Source organism: Mastigoproctus giganteus, chromosome 4 (assembly GCF_048544385.1).
Source record: "Mastigoproctus giganteus isolate SK-2022 chromosome 4, ASM4854438v1, whole genome shotgun sequence".
In the NCBI taxonomy this organism is placed as follows: Eukaryota; Metazoa; Arthropoda; class Arachnida; order Uropygi; family Thelyphonidae; genus Mastigoproctus; species Mastigoproctus giganteus.
In genome coordinates this window covers 167374504-167392774 of record NC_143578.1, presented here as the reverse complement: position 1 = coordinate 167392774, position 18271 = coordinate 167374504, and the positions used below count along the sequence as shown (strand labels likewise).

The 18271-nt window shown below is 39.7% G+C and overlaps 1 protein-coding gene across 1 annotated transcript in view; it reads right to left on the bottom strand.

The window, feature by feature from the left end:
• Positions 1-541: 541 nt before the first annotated feature.
• LOC150087175 (nose resistant to fluoxetine protein 6-like) overlaps positions 542-18271 on the bottom strand; it is a 472773-nt gene continuing 455043 nt past the window's right edge. The window contains exon 15 of the mRNA XM_090373004.1: positions 542-1177. Within this exon, the coding sequence (XP_090229130.1) occupies positions 860-1177 (318 nt within the window). The 3' untranslated portion in view covers positions 542-859. The remainder of the gene's footprint in view (positions 1178-18271) is intronic.

Here is an 18271-nt window from a genome sequence, read left to right as displayed (position 1 = left end):
TTGTATGACAAACGGAGACAATTTATTAATGGGCTGACTAGTAAGAGAGTGGATGATTTAATAACGTTGGGCAAAGTTGCTCCATCCGATCAGTCTTTCTACTTTTTGGATTATAGTTTTCGATATCCTGATGGACTGTGTTTGCCATGTTTGCTCCTTTTAGCCCTTGGCAAGTGGATTACCTGCCAAGATTTCTGGCCCCGCCACGGGGAGGCAGGTGCAGTGCCGTAGGAGGCCAAGGGTTTAATGTGTTAGTTGATTAGTGACCTAGAAATATGGATAAAAAAGAAAGGTGGCTTTTCAAGTGTAGAACGGTTTAAAAAAATAAGGCTTTAGAGAAATGTATAAACTTAAAAATAACTTTAATCGCCTTTGAAGAGCACTTTATAAATCTCACAAATATCGCTTGGCCTCGAAATACGCTTGGCACCCGGGGCCATTCCTTACTTTACAGGAATGTCTCAATTCGAGACTTAAAGCTCATTCTAATGATTAGTTTTAATTTTTTTTTTTTTTTTTTTTCGCGAAAGAGTGTCTCCTTGTACATTGATTCTTTAAAAATTACACTAGATACCGTTTATTTACATTTGAGTGTTTTGTTTTCTCCTCTGATTTCTATTGAATTGCGGCGAAAATATTCGGATAACTTTCCAGAAGTTTTTTCGACGTTCAGCAGTAAGGTTACAGAAATGCTATCCCTGATTCTTCAGTGCACCTTCCAGCAGGTTCAGCGGCACCAGGATGACCTTGTTTGTGTAACAGTTGAGTCGAGATGCCATTTCATGAGATGCTTTCGAAGAGTTGTCTACAGAAAATGTTGCTGCTCAGGCACAAAATGAAATAGTTCTAGGGTTGTACATTACAATCGACAGCTGAAAGATTTATTATCTATTCCGTCTACTATATAATTTAATTTGCAATTATTCGGGAGCGTATGACATTCTATTTTCTGTAAATCTTTTTCTCCGCTCATTTCCTTCTCCTTTTCAGTAATTGTCATTTTTGCTATTTTCTCGTTTCCACACTCATCAAAAGAATTCCGTCCTCGTTCTTTCTTTTCGCTTCCATGATTTCGAAAAATGATTTTCTCGATGGCAATTATTGGCGATTCCACCAGTACGGACATACAGTATGAAATTCCATAAGTTGCCATGAAATGGCCAGCAAATAACCACACCTGAAACAAAGCAACCAATGTTAATATTGTGTTATTTTATGTAGTGAGTTAAATATATAAATATATTAGAGAAATACTTAATGGGCACAGGATATTCCTTAATTAAACATCACCTAAAATATACATTTAGGAGCTGGAAATCTTAGACCGACTAATAACATTAAAAAAAAAAATTGTAAGATCAGATGTTCTCTGTTTATATTTAATATTTATTTGAAATTAATAGTCAATTAATATGTATGAATATATATATTAAACAGTGTAATATACCTTGCCACATATTTTTGAAGTAAAATAATAACAAAAATATAGTAAACCTGTTTTTTGTCATTACAGGTTGTTGTTATGGGGGGTTTCATGGCGCATAAGCCTGATATGGCTATAATGTGCCTATTCATTTATAATATAAAAAAAGGAGAAATGATTGAAAATCAGAAATTGAAAAGTACAATTTTCTTCAGGTAGATGAAAAAATCGAAATATCTGCCTTGTCACCAATTAGTTTCTCTAAAGTTATTGGTTAACAAGCTTTATCAGTGATAGTAGGGTTGAAGTTGAAGTCTTGTCTAAGGGGCAGTCAATGAGAATGTTTAACAGTGGGATCCTGTGAGTAAATAAAGGTGGGTCAAATGAGTATGACCTATTCTTGCCCTTAAAAGGACTACTTCTTCTAGTTTTGATGTACGGACACAGGAGCGCCAAATTTTCAAATCCTGTTTAAACTGCAAGAGTTTGTTATTTGTTTGAGAGTGCCAGTTTTTGTTGTGCTGAAAATTTTTTGGCACCAGGACCTCCTGGGCCATATTGTGCCTGTTCATCATTAACTTATGAATAAATATTTTATATTATAGTTATCAGAGACGATTATATACATTTATGCGTGTCAAGTATTGAAACAGAGCTTTGAAATCTGCACAACTGCTAAGTATGTGTTGTTAAAGTTAAAGATTCCTGAAAGTTTGCTAGAGAGCGAAAACTGGATTTCCGGATACTGTACTTGAATATTTAGGACACTATGAGAATATGTTTGATTGTTAATTGGGATTGACAGAAGGAACACTGAGGAGGATACTCTCCCATAAGCAAGAACAGATGAGTTATATATGAATGAGAATGACACCGATTTGGGATCTTGCCATAATGATTCCTTCTCGCCTGCTTCTCATGAAACTAGAAGTCCACAGTTGAGGTTCTTTGTTTAATCTGGAATAGTTTGTTATTGACTTGACTTTGCCACAGTTCAGCCCATTGATTCCAACATGCTGTTCTAATAATGGATCTATAATCAGGGTATGGCACTTTTTGATGGCAGAAATATCCATTATAAGGATGTTTAGCAGCACGATTCGCACTTTCATTACCTGGGATGCCGAAATGACCAGGGATCCAACAGAATGTGACCATCTGTTTGACGTTTGATATTGATATAATCAGGACCATATCCGTTTCGGAATGAGATGGTGGGAAGAAGTATAGATTGAATGGCAGTAACTGCACTTAAGGAGTCTGTGTATATAAGAGCTAGCTTGAATTGCTACTTGGTTATATTATCTAGGGCCAGTTTTACTGCATATAATTCTGCAATATAGATACTGCATTATGTAGGAAGAGGCACAGCTATTGAGAAGGAAGAACAAATTGCTGCAGCACTTACAGCTTCGTCTGTTTTTGAGTCATTAGTATAAGTGTGTAGTTTCTCTGAGTTTTCTAAGGTGTGGGCTTCATGTAGTTGCTGCAAGTTGTTGTTTGGGAGCCTTTTCCCCATCTCAGAAAGAAATTATCACAAGGAGGTATCGATTCAATCCAGGGTTGTTCAGGAGGAGCAAAGTCTTCGAAGATTCGCTGAAAGTTAATATTCCAACTTGCCATTAGTTCTTGCAATCTAAGACCTGCAGGGCGGTTTTCATTAGGTTTATTATGGTATAGCATTTTATACTGAGGGTCAAACAGGTATTCCCAGCTGGGATGAGATGGAATACTTTTAATTTTTGCAGCGTAGCTACATATAAAAGATTCTCCTCTGGGATGCAGTGCGGGTTCATTTTCCTCAATATACAGGCTGTAAACTGGAGATTTTCTGACTGCACCCGTGGCTATCCTTAAGGCATTAATATTCCAACTTGCCATTAGTTCTTAGTATTCAGACGTAACAAGTGATCCGTAATCTGATCGGGACCAAATTAAAGTTTTATAAAGAAGTAACAGAAAGGGTTTATCGGCACCCCAGGAGTTTGCGGAGACAGCTCTTAAGATGTTCAGTTTCTAAAGAAATTTAAGGTAGACTATATGATTGGAGAAACTAAGTTTATTACCTAGATAAACGAAAATTGTTGGTAAGAAGAATCTGGTAGTTTTTTAAATATATTTCAGGATCTGGATGTGATTTCCGTATTTTACAGAAATGAATTGCTGTCGATTTATTTTCTGCTAAGGAACAGCCATTCTTTTGCGTCTACAGTTCTATTTTGGTGATGGAAAGCTGAAGTCGCCTTTCAGGGGCATTCACAGTTTGTGACTGACAAGAGATAAGGTCATCAGCAAACATGTATGATTCTACTGTTTTTGGTATGTCTCGTGTCATGTTTGTAATTCTTGTGGAGAATAATGTTGCACTTAGGATGGATCCCTGCGATACACCCTCTTCTTGTTCGAATGGTTTGGATAAACTGTTCATAATATCTGACTTGAAACGTTCTGTGGTGAAGCAGGTTTGTATAAATTGGTAACGGTTCTCTCAAACCAAAAGAACGAAGGTCCTGGAGGATGCCATATCGCCAAGTGATATCGAAGGCTTTCTCAATATCGAGATTAACCATTACCAGATGTTGTCTCCTTACAAAACCATTGCGGTGTTTTCTTCTGCTTTCATCATCACGTCTAAGGTTGAGCGATTCTTCCGAAACCCATACTGGTTTCGGTTCAGCAAATTATTAGTTTCCATGTTAGCTGCTTGTGAATCATTTTTTCTAAGACTTTGCCTAAACAGCTAATCAGTGAAATTGGCTTGGTATGATACTTCCCTGGCTTTTGGAAATGCTAGTTCAATTGAGCGGCGCCAACTGTGCGTTTTCTAAAAATATTCTGTTGTAGAAATCCAACAGAGAATTTATTGCTTTGTTATTTAGTTTTTTTTAATATTATATATTCTCCATCCGGACCAGCAGCGGTACTGGATATTTTACTCGGAGATTCTAAAAGTTCCGTTAAAGTGAATGGCTGATTGTATGGGTGTGATGTCAGAGTACAGAAGTTTATTTTACGTTGTTCTGCAGATGCTTTAATTTTCTGAAAGGTTCGGCTGTAAGTGGACACTGCTGAAATATTAGAAAATGAGCCGGCTAATGCATTTGTTATTTCTGTTGGTACAGACAATTCCTGCCCTTTCCAGTTTAGAATTGAAGCTTGGAACTGCACATATTTACCATTGCTTGGATTTTTTTTCCAGATGAGTGTTATCCGTGCCCTTGTTAATCGTGGTAGTAAAACTTATCCGGGCGTCTTTCTTTGCTTTTCTTCTTATTTGTCGGAACTTGGCCTTGAGACTTTTGAAGTTAATGAGATTAGCAGTTGTGGAGAATTTTCGAAACAGATTCCAGGTTTTTTTTTTTTGTTGTTTTTGTTTTGTTTTGTATGTTTAGCATGCATGCGTCCCTGATTCCGCCAATAATTGCTGTGTTTGCGTTTCCCAGACAAAGATTCAGTTATTGCAGAATCTGCAGCTCGGTTGGTTGGTTGGTTGGTTGTTGAAAGTTTAATGGCCCATCAGCATCTAAGGCTATCATGCGCCAAGTCAAAGGTAATAAAATATAAATATGTAAAAATATAAAATAGCGTATCTAGTTAATATATTATAAACAAAAATATGGCATAAAACATTTACAATATGTTAAACATTAGGGCAATCTAAATAAAACTATGTAGATTAATCAGATGTAAAAACCTGAATACATCTGACACATTGTCATCGTCGGATAAAATCTGCTGTTGTTGTTGTTGTTGTTGTTGGGGTTTAAAGTGCAATGGCTACTTAGGCCATATTGCACTTATGGAAGTGATGCATACAGTCTGTGTTTGTTGATTTATAAGCAGTTAAATACGGTTTTACAATCTTATTCGTTTTAGAAAGGAGAAGAATTCTGCAAGATTTGAATTTTCGCCTATGATATGGTGAAGTGACAAAGGTTCCTTTAAATTTGACAGAGAATTGAAAGACATTAGTCGAGCATTATTATATAGAGTACAGTCCAGAAGTACGTGTTTGACTGTGAGTGGTGTATGACAATGATTACACTGGGGAGGATCATTTCCTGACAAAAGAAACAGATGGGTTAAATGAGTATGTCCAATTCTGGCTCTGGCTAGAATTACTTCTTCTTGTCTGTTTGCTATAGAGCTAGAAGCCCATAATTTTGGTAAGGGTTTTAGTTGGAATAGTTTATTTTGGAATTGTGTTTGCCACTGAAGAGTCCATTGATCTTTACATATTCTTTGTATATTCATTTTATAATCTGTGACAGGTACTAGAGAATTCGTTGGGGCTGGGCTGGATGGATTTTTGGCAGCATCATCTGCAATTTCATTCCCTGGTATTCCGGTATGGCCTGGAATCCAGCAGAAGATAACCTTTTGCTGATGCTCTCTAAGTCGTATCAACTGTGTTTTGATGAGCTTTAATATCGGATGAGTAGGTGGGGAATTGTTTTGCAATGCTAATACGGAACCTTGCGAGTCTGTGTAAATTATGCTCTTTTGAATTGACATATGGAAGACATTTTCTAATGCAAGCTTTATGGCAAATAATTCAGTTGTGTAGCTACTACACTCTGTCGGAAGAGATTGAGAAACTATTTTATCAGGGAGTACCACTGCTGCACCCGATCCACTCTCGGATTTCGACCCATCTGTATATATTTTAGCGAAGTCAGGATAATGTTGACCATGCTCAGTGTGCAGCTGTTGGATGGTAAAGTCTGATAGAGAGTGTTTACCCCACTGGTGGAAGTACTTGTCACAACATGGCGTGATGTCACACCATGGAGGGTCAGGATCTATAGGATCTTGCAGGATTTTATCGAAGTGTATATCCCAATCTTCTGTTAGATGTTTTAGCCTAATACCAGCAGGCCGAAGTGTCTGTGTTTTGTTTCTATACAGGGTCATATACAGCGGATCATGAAGTATTGACCAATTAGGATGGGTTACCTGGCTTAGGATCTTGATTGCATAGTTTAACAGCAACATCTTTCTCCTGATATTTAGAGGAGGTTCATGGGCTTCGATATATAAACTTTGCACTGGAGATGTTCTGAATGCACCTAATGCTGATCTAAGAGCTGAATGTTGGATAGGGTTGAGCCGAGATAAAACACTCTCCCTAGCAGAATCAAAAACAGGCGCCCCGTAGTCCAGGCGTGATCTAATTATGGCTCTGTATAGGTGAAGCAGGGTGTTACGATCTGCTCCCCATGCTGTCGCTGATAAAACTCTGAGTATGTTCAGTTTCTTTTGACAGTTTGTCCGGAGATATTCAACGTGTTTTTGGAAGTTTAACTTGTTGTCGAAAAATAATCCTAGTAGACGAATACAATTAGCTATGGGAAGAGGTTGGTTATTCAAGTGGAGCTCGGGCTCAGGATGCATATTTCGTCTGTTACAGAAGTGTATGGCAGTAGATTTCTGGCTGGACAGTCTATAACCATTTTCTGTCATCCATGTCACGATGCGATTAATTGATATTTGTAGCTGGCGTTCAATGTAATGCATGTTTTGAGAATGACAGGATATTGAGAGATCATCTGCAAAGAGGTAGGAATCTACAGTTTTCGGAATGAGTTCAATTATGTGGTTCATTCTCATTGTAAATAAAGTGGCACTGAGAACCGACCCTTGCGGAATTCCTTCTTCTTGGGTAAAGATCTTAGAGAGGGTTCCCCGGTAACGGACTTGAAAGGATCTCTGATGTAGAAAATTTTTGATAAAGTATGATAAATTACCTCTCAGGCCAAGAGAATGCAGATCTTTTAAGAGGCCGAATCGCCAAGTAGTGTCGAAGGCTTTCTCAACATCAAGACAGACCATTACGAGATGTTCCTTCTTGACGAAAGCATTTCTAATGTTTGTCTCGGTTTTGATCATGAGATCCAATGAAGATCGATTTTTCCGGAATCCAAATTGGTTGTTGTTAATCAAGTTTTGGGACTCAAGGAACCAAGTGAGACGGCGATGTATCATTTTCTCTAGGGTTTTGCTTAGACAGCTGGTAAGGGATATTGGTCTGTAATTTTGCGGAACAGAATGATCTTTACCGGGCTTTGCAATTGCTAGTACATAAGAATGACTCCAGGAACTTGGGAAGGTATGTTCGGAAAAAATGCGATTGAAAAATATGAGCAGTAATGAGAGTGATCTCTGATCCAAATTTTGCAACATTACATAGTATATCCCATCTGGGCCAGCAGCACTGTTCCTTGAGTTGTTAAGGGATTGTTGCAGCTCAAGCATGGTAAATGGTTTGTTATAAGGTAAAGCGGAATTGTCAGTGAAATTTAGTCTGGATTTCTCTGCAATTGTTTTAAGTTTTTGAAATGTTTGATCATAGGCGATAGAAGAGGACAGCTGAGAAAATGTGGTTCCCAGTGCATTTGATATTTCTGTAGGGGTAGAAAGCTCCTGTCCATTCCAGTTCAGTAGTGGGGTGGATAAAGGAGGAAATTTACTGTTTAAACATTTTATTTTTCTCCAGATTAATCTAATATCAGTATTTTTATTCACTGACGAGGCGAATTTAATCCAGTTTTCTTTTTTCGCTTTACGTCTGATGTAACGAGCTTTTGCTCTAAGACGTTTATAACTAATAAGATTGAGGGTGGTTGGGTGTTTGCGGAAAAGGTTCCAGGCTTTGTTTTTCTCTTTTTTCGCATGGTTGCAGTCCTCATTCCACCAATAATTTGTTTTTCGTCTATTTCGTGCTTGATATTGAGGAATGGTAGCGGATGCGGCTGACAGAATTTCATTTGTGATGTGCTCAGTAACACTGTCGATGGAACAGGACTGAATAATGTAGTTGTCAAATGATATTTGCGTTCTGTATTTTGTCCAATCAGCTCTTGAAAATTTCCATTTCATTGGATTTTCTGTTGGGAAGGAACAGGATGTTTGAATTTTGCAGATTATGGGATAGTGATCACTGCTATAAGGATCGCTTAGAGTTACCCACTCTATACTTGGAAAGAGGATTGGGGAACAAATGGTAAGGTCTATTGTAGAGGTTGTACCTGTAGGGAGATGGATATATGTGGGAGTGCCAGTATTTAGTAAAGTTAAATTTTGCCTGTCTATCAACATTTCAATAAGCTTCCCTCGTTTGTCTGATATAGGTGAACCCCATATTGGATGGTGGGCATTAAAGTCTCCTAGGATACAAAAGGGAGATGGTAACTGCAAGACAAGATCTTCAATTTCTTGAATGGTATATTGATGATTTGGTGGAAGATAGATTGAAACCAGTGTAAGTGTAATACCATTTACAACGCGAGTGGCAACAGCTTCTAAGGAGGTTTGTAAATGTATGCGTCTGGAGGGGATACTTGAATCCACGAGTATTGCTACTCCTCCGTGAGCACTGTTAGTGTCAGCTCTGTCTTGTCTAAACAAGGTATAATTTTTGATTTTTATTGAGATCTGAGGTGTCAAATTCGTTTCCTGCAAGCACATTGCAAGAGGTCGGTATAGGTGAATTAATTCATGGATATCATCGATGTTGCTGCGAAGGCCTCTACAGTTCCATTGGATGATCTGTTCCATTATTTGGATTTGAAAGAGGGAGATGAATCTGACTGCTTTTTATAAGTGGGTTGTTTGTGACGATCCAGCTTAGGTTTTTCTTTTCTGGGGAAATTGGGGCGTGTTGAATTATTGCTATCTTCCATTTCATCATCTGCATGTAATTCAAGGAGGTCTTGGGTAGTCGTATCGTCGGTATCCATCCTTGTTGAGGGTGGTTGATTAACCTCGACAGGATCTGATTTTTGAGGTTTTTCTGTTACTTTACCTTGGGTTATGATTTGGGTTGGAACTGTGATAGGTGTATTCATACTTTGGTCAACTGTGTTTGGCTTTGATGTAGGCTGGGTCGATAGAACTGATCGAGCCCAGTCTGCAATCAATTTATCTGGAGAGAGTGACACTTCCGTCTGACATGCTACTGATTGGTGAGAGTGGATAATCGAGGCATAAGAGCTATTTGGCATGGTTAGTTTAATTTGTTTCCTAGCTTCTTGATAGGAGACTTTATTTTCAGTCTTATATTTTTGAATTTTTTTGCCTATCTTCCAGAGGTCACATTCTTTAGAGTATGCTGGATGGCTTCCCCTGCAATTAGGACACTGTGGAGTTTGTGCTTTGCATTCTAACTGGGTATGAGTTGTGGAGCCACAGTTTGGACATGTTGAAACGCCACGGCATGCTGTCTGGGAGTGACCAAATTTCTGGCACTTGTAGCATCTTAGGGGATTTGGGATAAAGGGTCGAACACGGCAATTTAAGTAACCTGCTTTGACTGATGCTGGTAGATTCGGTGTATTGAAAGTTAGAATTATGTTACGTGTTGGGACTAAGGTACCATCTTTTCGTATCATGATTCTTTTTGCTTGAGTTACATTTTGTGACTTTAGTTCTTGTACTATTTCTTCTTCAGACACGTTCAGTAGATCCCACTCAGTAATCACTCCTCTGGATGAATTCAGGGTGTTATGCGGAGTGACTTGTATTGGAATTCCGCTTAGAGTGGTGAGTTTCAGTAGTTGTTCAGAGTGTCTTGGGAGAGAAGTCTCTATTAACAAGTCCCCGGATTGGAGACGTTTCACCATTTTTGGAGATGATGCTGCATGTTCAAGGCATCGTTGGATGATGAAAGGGGAGAGCTTGCTAATAGGCTGTGCCGACAGAGAATGGATAATCAGGAAAGCTGGTGATTCCTGTCTGCCTGCATCTTTTTTCATTCTCTTAGAGGTAGAAAAGTCATGGTCGGGTTCACGATTGTCATATTGAGCACTCTTGGGCTCTAGACGTGGAAATTCATTCGTTTCCATTACTGCTCCTTTTAGCCCCGAGGGTTGATTTATCCCCCAGGTTACCGGCCCCGCCACGTGGAGGCAGGAGCGGTGCCACCAGTGACCAAGCGATAAAAGGTTAGTGGTTAGTGTGTTAGAAAAGTAGTTATATATACAAAAGAAAGGTGTCTTTCCTTTCTTGTAGGAGGCTTCCTTCTTTATTTACAAAGAGCCAGAAAATAAATAACTTTGAAAGTAAAGCCTTTGGAAATCTCTTTATCAACTTCTCTTTAGAAAAACGCTTTCAAATTCGCTTTGTAAATCGCTAGATCACTCGCTTGGCACTCGGGGCCATAAAATCTGCCTGAGTGTATAAGGCTCAGACAGATGTTTAAAACATGAACGGCGTTCATTACTAAAATATGTACATTCAACTAAAATATGACGGATAGTTAAAATTGCTTTACAATGTCTACACACAGGACAATCATCAGCCCTCAGCAAATACGAATGCGTCAGGTGAGAATGTCCTATGCGTAGCCGAGCAACAATTACTTCCTCCCGTCGGACCCTGCGCTGACTAGAATGCCAAAGCATTATTTCAGGCTTAATTTCAATCAGCTTGTTGGTAGGGCACCCATTCCAAGATTCTTGTCAACGCGCGCATAAATTTTTGTAGATCAGTTGCTTGCAGTCTGTATAGGGGACTGACAAGCGGATGCGACTTTGTGGCGTTGCTGGTTTTGCTGCTGCATCAGCTAAGTCATTGCCTCTGATACCAACATGGCTAGGGATCCAGCAAAAGAGAATATCGAAATTTAACTCTAAGAGGGAGTGTAATATTTGCTGCACCCGACATAACACTGGGTGGGTGCTTTTCACATTGGATAAGGCCTGTAATACGCTTAGAGAGTCCACATATAGCATGCACTTTTGGTACTGGTGGGTTTTTATATGATCCAAGGCCAGTTCTACTGCGTGTAGCTCTGCAGTGTATATGCTTGATTGATTGATTGATTGAGTTTTATTGGCGCATCAGCAACTATGGCTATAATGCGCCAAACCCTTGTCATAAAAGGTAAATACTTTCAGTGACCTACTGGATTAGGTCACTACGTCAGATTATAAAAACAAGTGTAAACTGTAACAGATCAAGTAACAATAGTAAATCATAAAAAATAAGATTTTTTAAATATGAGTAAAAAGGTTTACTAATTTTAAGAAATTAAAAATAGCAGACACATGGTCATTGTCGGATAAAATCTGACTGAGTGTATACGGCTCAGTCAGTTGGTTAAAAGCGGTAAAACGAGCATTTCTAAAACTGCTACAGTCAACTAAAATGTGTCTGATTGTTAAGATTGTGCCACAGGACTCACACATAGGAGGGTCATCAGCCCTCAGCAAAAACGAATGTGTCCAATGACTATGTCCTATGCGGGTCCGGGCAAGAACAACTTCCTCCTTACGATTACTGCGCAGAGTAGACTGCCATGGTTCAATTACAGGCTTTATACGATATAGTTTATTCCCAGTCTGTCTATTCCACAAATCCTGCCATTGGGAATGTATCTTCTCGTGTATTATTTGCTGTAGTCTGTATAGGGGACTGACAGGCAGCGATTATTATTGGGGATTGCTGATTTGGCTGAGGTGTCAGCCAAATCATTTCCCCTAATCCAAATGTGGCTGGGAATCCAGCAGAAGCGGATATCATATTCACGTTCTCGGAGGAAGTGAATCTTCTGTTGAATGCTAGACAGTACCGGATGAGGATTATACCTCACAGATATTAAAGCCTGTAACACACTGAGAGAGTCAGAATATAAAATGAACCGTTGGTATTGGCATTTACTAATGTGATCCAAGGCTAACTCTACAGCGTGCAGCTCTGCAGTAAATATGCTGCATTCAGAGGGAATCTGCTCCGATGTAATGCTGTCTGTAAAGACAGCAGCAGATCCCACATATGACTCCGACTTCGAGCCGTCTGTGTAGACTGGCGCGAAGTCCGAATTTTCAGTTCGGTGTGCTGAATGATGCTGCAGGTAGACCGATGATGGAGTGTCCGACTTTCCCCAATTTCTAAGGGAAAAGTCACATGCCCGGACATGAGCATGCCAGGGTGGAAGGGGTTGCTTTGGTGTTTGGGCAACCTTGTCTACCTCGATATTAAGTTCTATGAGTAGCTCTTGGAGGCGAATACCAAAAGGGCGATTGGCAGTCTTACGGGTGTTGTATAAATTTTCGCATCGTGGTTCAAAAACGAATGGCACGTGGGATGGTCTGGCAGGGATTTCAGTTTTAAAACGTACTTTAAAGACAACTGCTCACGTCGAAGCGATAACGATGGTTCGTTTGCTTCGACGTACAAACTCTGGACAGGAGATGTGCGATATGCTCCAGTAGCGATACGGAGGGCCTGATGATGGACAGGGTCCAGCCATCGAAGGACACTGTCTCTGGCTGAGGAATATACCTGGGACCCATAATCTAATTTGGACCGCACAAGTGCACGGTAAATCCGTAAAAGGGTGCATCGGTCTGCTCCCCAAGATGTAGAGGAGAGCGAGCGGAGAATATTTAGCCCTCGTGTGCACTTTGTGCGGAGTTGATGGATATGATCCAGAAATGTCAACTTTTTGTCAAATATCAGTCCCAAGAATTTTGTGTCCGGTGCTACTGGAATAGCATTTTGTCCGAGCCTTAATTCAGGTTCAGGATGAAGATTACGCTTGCGACAAAAATGTACGCAAACGGTCTTCTCCGGCGAGAACCTGAAGCCATTAACAAGTGCCCAGGAATTGAGACGATCAATGGCTTTCTGCAGTTGTCTTTCAATAACCCTCATGTTGCATGACTGACAAAATATACTAAAGTCATCAACATAAAGGGCACTGTTTACAGTTGAAGGAAGTTGTTCTGTGATGGAATTTATTTTGATGGCGAAAAGCGTGACACTTAATACTGATCCTTGTGGTACTCCCTCCTCTTGGCTGAAGGAACGAGAGAGTGAGGATCCCACACGAATTTGGAAAGATCGATTGGCTAAAAAGTTTTTAATAAAAATGGGGAGTTGCCCGCTAAGACCAAGGCTATGCAGATCTTTTAAAATGCCAAATCTCCAAGTTGTGTCATATGCTTTCTCCATATCAAAGAACACCCACACCAAGTGTTCGCGTTTTAGGAAAGCATCCCGGATGGATGTTTCCAATCTAATAAGATGGTCCAAAGTGGACCAGTTCCTTCGGAAGCCGCACTGGATGTTGGAGAGAAGGTCATTTGATTCTAAGTACCAGATTAAACGAGAATTAACCATTCTCTCCAGGATTTTGCACAGACAGCTAGTCAGAGCAATAGGACGATAATTGTTGGTGACTTTTGGATCCTTTCCTGGCTTAGGAAAAGCAAGGACGATTGCCTTCCGCCAGGAGTCCGGAAACTGCCCTTCAATAAACATTCTGTTATATAGAAGGAGCAGATAATCCATAGATTTCGGTGAAAGACGTTTAATCATTTCATAATGGATGCCATCTGGTCCAACAACACTTGCATTAGAAAGAGTGAGGACTCTCTTCAGTTCCTGCATAGTGAATGCCCCGTTGTAGGGATAGAGGCCCTTGGAATTGAAATTAAGTGCTTGCTTTTCGATTTTATGTTTCAGGACCACGAACTCTGGGGAATACGAAGATATGGCAGAGATGTTAGAGAATGTTTCCCCAAGAGCATTGGCTATTGCAGTTGGATCTGCAATAGCGCATCCATTATAATCTAGGATTGAAGAAGGGTGGGATGCATATTTTCCCTTCATTTTCCTGATTTTATCCCAGACTACCTTAGAATTGGTAGCCTGGTTAATAGATGATGTAAAACGGATCCAAGATTCCTTTTGACTCTGACGGCGAATGTAACGTGCTTTGGCTTGTGAACGCTTGAGGGCTATTAGATTAACAGTGGTAGGATATCGGCGGAATATCCCACACGCTTTGTTTTGCGCCTTTTTTGCTGCTGTGCATTGGGAATTCCACCAAGGTTTGGGAAATGGTGGAAACCGGGCAGATGTTTTTGGAACAGTGTTCGCAGCTGCTTGGACGATAACTTCTGTGATGTTCGTTACTGCATCATTGATAGGCTCTTGGCTGACGGTACTCAGATCGAAATTTGCCAGATGTTGGAAGGCAGACCAGTCAGCCTGATCAATCTTCCACCGTGGTAACCTGAAAGGAAGACACGGGCTCCCACTGTGTAACAGGGTTATCACAGGGAAGTGATCACTACTGTATGGATTCTCCTCCACTTCCCAAGTAAGTGAAGGGAGTAGAGAAGGTTGTTGTTGTTGTAGGGTTTTTTGGCGCAAAAGCAACTTTGACCATATTGCGCCTATCTATTAATGTTTATGTGACAAGGAAGTTTATATTTCTTAAATGTGATTTATATCTGGTCAAAATATCCTATTAATTTTAAATAAGTGAATATATTTTCAATGTTGGAGTTATCGCCTAGGATTTGTGATAAGGTCAGAGGATCTTGGAAATTTATAGGGAGATGGAAGGCTGACTGTCGCGCCATGTGGTATTGTGGACATTCTATGAGGAAATGTTTTACAGTGAGTTGACAAGAACAGTGAAAACATTCTGGGGGGTTTGCTTTGGTGAGTAAGTGAAAGTGCGTGAGATGAGTATGTCCAATGCGCAGTCTCGTTAAAATGACTTCTTCGTGCCGATTTTTACGAAGACTCGATTTCCATGGCTGAAGTTCATGTTTTATTTGAAACAGTTTATTATTTGATTCATTTTGCCACATTTGTGACCACTGAGTATGGAGAATTTTTTTTATAATAGGCCTGTAATCGAAATGTGGAACTTTGTAAAGCTTTAGGTCTGTGTTTGTAGGATTCTTTGCTGCTCTATCGGCTCTTTCATTACCTTCAATGCCTGTATGTCCTGGAATCCAACAGAATTTTACTTGCCTCATTTTACTTTTGAGTTTCACAAGATGAGTTTGTATCTGATGAAGAATGGGATGCGATGGAGTCTGCCTTTGTTGCAGAGCGTGTATTGCACTCAATGAATCTGTGTATATGAGATGTTTCAGATGCGGGGAAGTTGCTATGTATTTTAAGGCCATTAGTATGGCGAATAGCTCGGCAGAATAGCTGCTGCATTGGTTTGGGAGTTGCTGTGAGATAACAGTCTGTGAAAATACCACTGCAGCACCAACTTTGGTGTCTGTTTTAGAGCCATCTGTATATATATGAAGGTATTCAGGGAACTGTGATGAGTGGGCTGCATGCATCTGTTTTATGTTGACATTTGCAAGAGTGCTTTTTCCCCATTGTTGGAAATAAGTGTCACAGTTAGGCGTGAAAGTGAACCATGGTGGAATACTTATCCTATTATCCTCATGTATGTTGTCAAAACTTAGGCCCCATTTTGAAACAATTTCTTTTAGTCGTATTCCAGCTGGTTTATTTACTGTAGGTTTATTGTTGTAGAGAATTTCCCACTGTGGGTTAAAAAGATACTGCCAAGTAGGATGATGAGGAAGACTTCGGATTTTAATTGCATAGTTTAATAGCAGCATTTGCCTCCGGAGATATAGTGAGGGTTCGTGGGCCTCTGCATATAAACTTTGGACTGGTGATGTTCTGTATGCCCCTAAGGAGATTCGTAAGGCACTATGATGTATGGTATCGAGCCATTTGATGACACTTGGTCTACAAGAACTATACACAGGGGCTCCATAGTCTAGTCTTGATCTGATTATAGCATGGTATAGGTGAAGTAGTGTGAACCGATCAGCTCCCCACTTCATTGCAGAAAGAACTTTGAGGATATTTAGTTTTTTTTGACAGGTTATTCGGAGGCATTTGATGTGATCCAAAAAGTTAAGTTTTTTATCTAGAATGAGGCCAAGGAAACGTATACTATTTACTAGCGGTATCAGCTGGTTTTCTAGTCTTATTTCTGGATCTGGGTGCATTTTTCGCTTTCTACAGAAATGTATAGCCATTGTTTTTTGTTGTGATATTCTATAGCCATTGTTTTTAGTCCATAATTCTATTTTTTTTACTGCGCTTTGTAACTGCCTTTCAATCATTTTCATGTTTTGTGAATGGCACGAAATAGTAACATCATCTGCATATAGGAATGTTTCCACTGTTTTTGGCAAGTCTTTTGTAATAGAATTTATTTTGATTGAAAACAAGGTTGCACTCAGTACTGAGCCCTGAGGAACTCCTTCTTCCTGAGAATATATTTGTGACAGATTGTTTTGATATTTTACTTGGAAGGTTCTGACTTTCAGGAAATTTTTTACTAAGAGCGGTAAGTTGCCTCGCAAACCAATGCTGTGGAGATCTTTAAGAACGCCGTATCGCCAGGTAGTATCAAAGGCCTTTTCTATGTCGAGACTGATCATTATTAGATGCTCATTCCTTAGAAAAGCATTTCGGATATTTGCTTCTGCTTTTATCATGGGATCTAGAGAAGATCTATTTTTACGAAAACCGTATTGATTTATGTTAAGTACATTATATGTTTCTAAAAACCAGGTTAATCTGTTGTTCACCATTCTCTCGAGGATTTTCCCAAGGCAACTTGTTAGTGCTATTGGACGATAACTTGTGGGAATCGTATGATCTTTGCCAGGTTTAGGAAAGGCAATTACAGTGGAGTGAAGCCAGGAATTTGGATAGTAGTTTTCCATGTAAATTCTGTTGTATAGCATAAGCAAAGCCTTTTGGGATTTTTGATTAAGTTGTTGGATCATTTCATAGTGAACTCCATCAGGTCCTGCTGCACTCTTCCTAGACTTAGCCAGAGCTTTTTGCAATTCTTCTATGTTGAAAGGTTGGTTATATGGGAGTTGTTGTCTGGTATTAAAGTTTAGTCTGTATTTTTCAGCTACAGTTTTCGTTTTCTGAAAGGATGGGGTATATGCCGATACTGCTGATATATTTGCAAAAGTAGTTGCAAGTAAGTTTGCGATTTCCTTGGAGTTAGTTATTTCCTGTCCATTCCAGATTATTAGTGGAGTTGGAACTGAAAGAAATTTCCCATTAAGTCTTCTGATTTTGTTCCATATGACACGGGTATCTGTATTTTTATTAATTGTGGAGGCGAATCGTATCCATGAATCCTTTCTACTTTTACGCTGGATATATCTAGCTCTGGCTCTAGCTTTCTTAAAATTTATGAGGTTGATGGAAATGGGATACTTTCGGAAGAGATTCCAAGCCTTATTCTTCTCTCTTTTGGCTATCCTGCATTCTTCATTCCACCACGCTGTGTCGTGTTTATGATATTTTCCAGATGACCGAGGAACTGTAGCTTCAGCTGCTATTAAAATTTGGTTTGTGACATGAGCTGTAGCATTGTCTATGGGCTGAGTGGTGATTATTTGTTCATCCATTGCTGCGATTGTTTTATATTTTGTCCAGTCAGCTTTATGAAACCTCCATCTTTTTTCACCATCGTGATGTGTAACATCATTTATTAATATTTTGCAGACCACTGGAAAATGGTCACTATTAAGAGGATTTTTCAAGATTGTCCATTCAATCAGTGGATATAGGACAGGTGAACATATGGAAATGTCAATTGCAGAGGCTGTTCCAGTGGGCAAATGGATGTATGTCTCAATTCCAGTATTAAGGAGAGAGAGATTTTGCTCTTCCAATAATTTCTCAATCAATTTACCCCGTTTGTCTTGGTGACGGGATCCCCACATGGGATGGTGTCCGTTTAAATCTCCCATGATACAGACCGGGGGTGGTAGCTGGGTTACTAATGCTTCTAGGTCTGAATATGCATACTCTTGATTTGGGGAAAGGTAGAGTGAGACCAGTGAAAAAGTAAACTGGATTGAGACTCGTACTGCAACTGCTTCCAAAGATGTTTGTAGTTGGAGGCGTTTACATGGAATTTTGGAGTCAATTAGAATTGCCACTCCACCATGAGCTCCACAGGAAAGGCATCGGTCTTGTCTATAGGTACCGTAACGGTTCACTGCTGTATTTACTTGGGGAGTTAGGTTAGTTTCT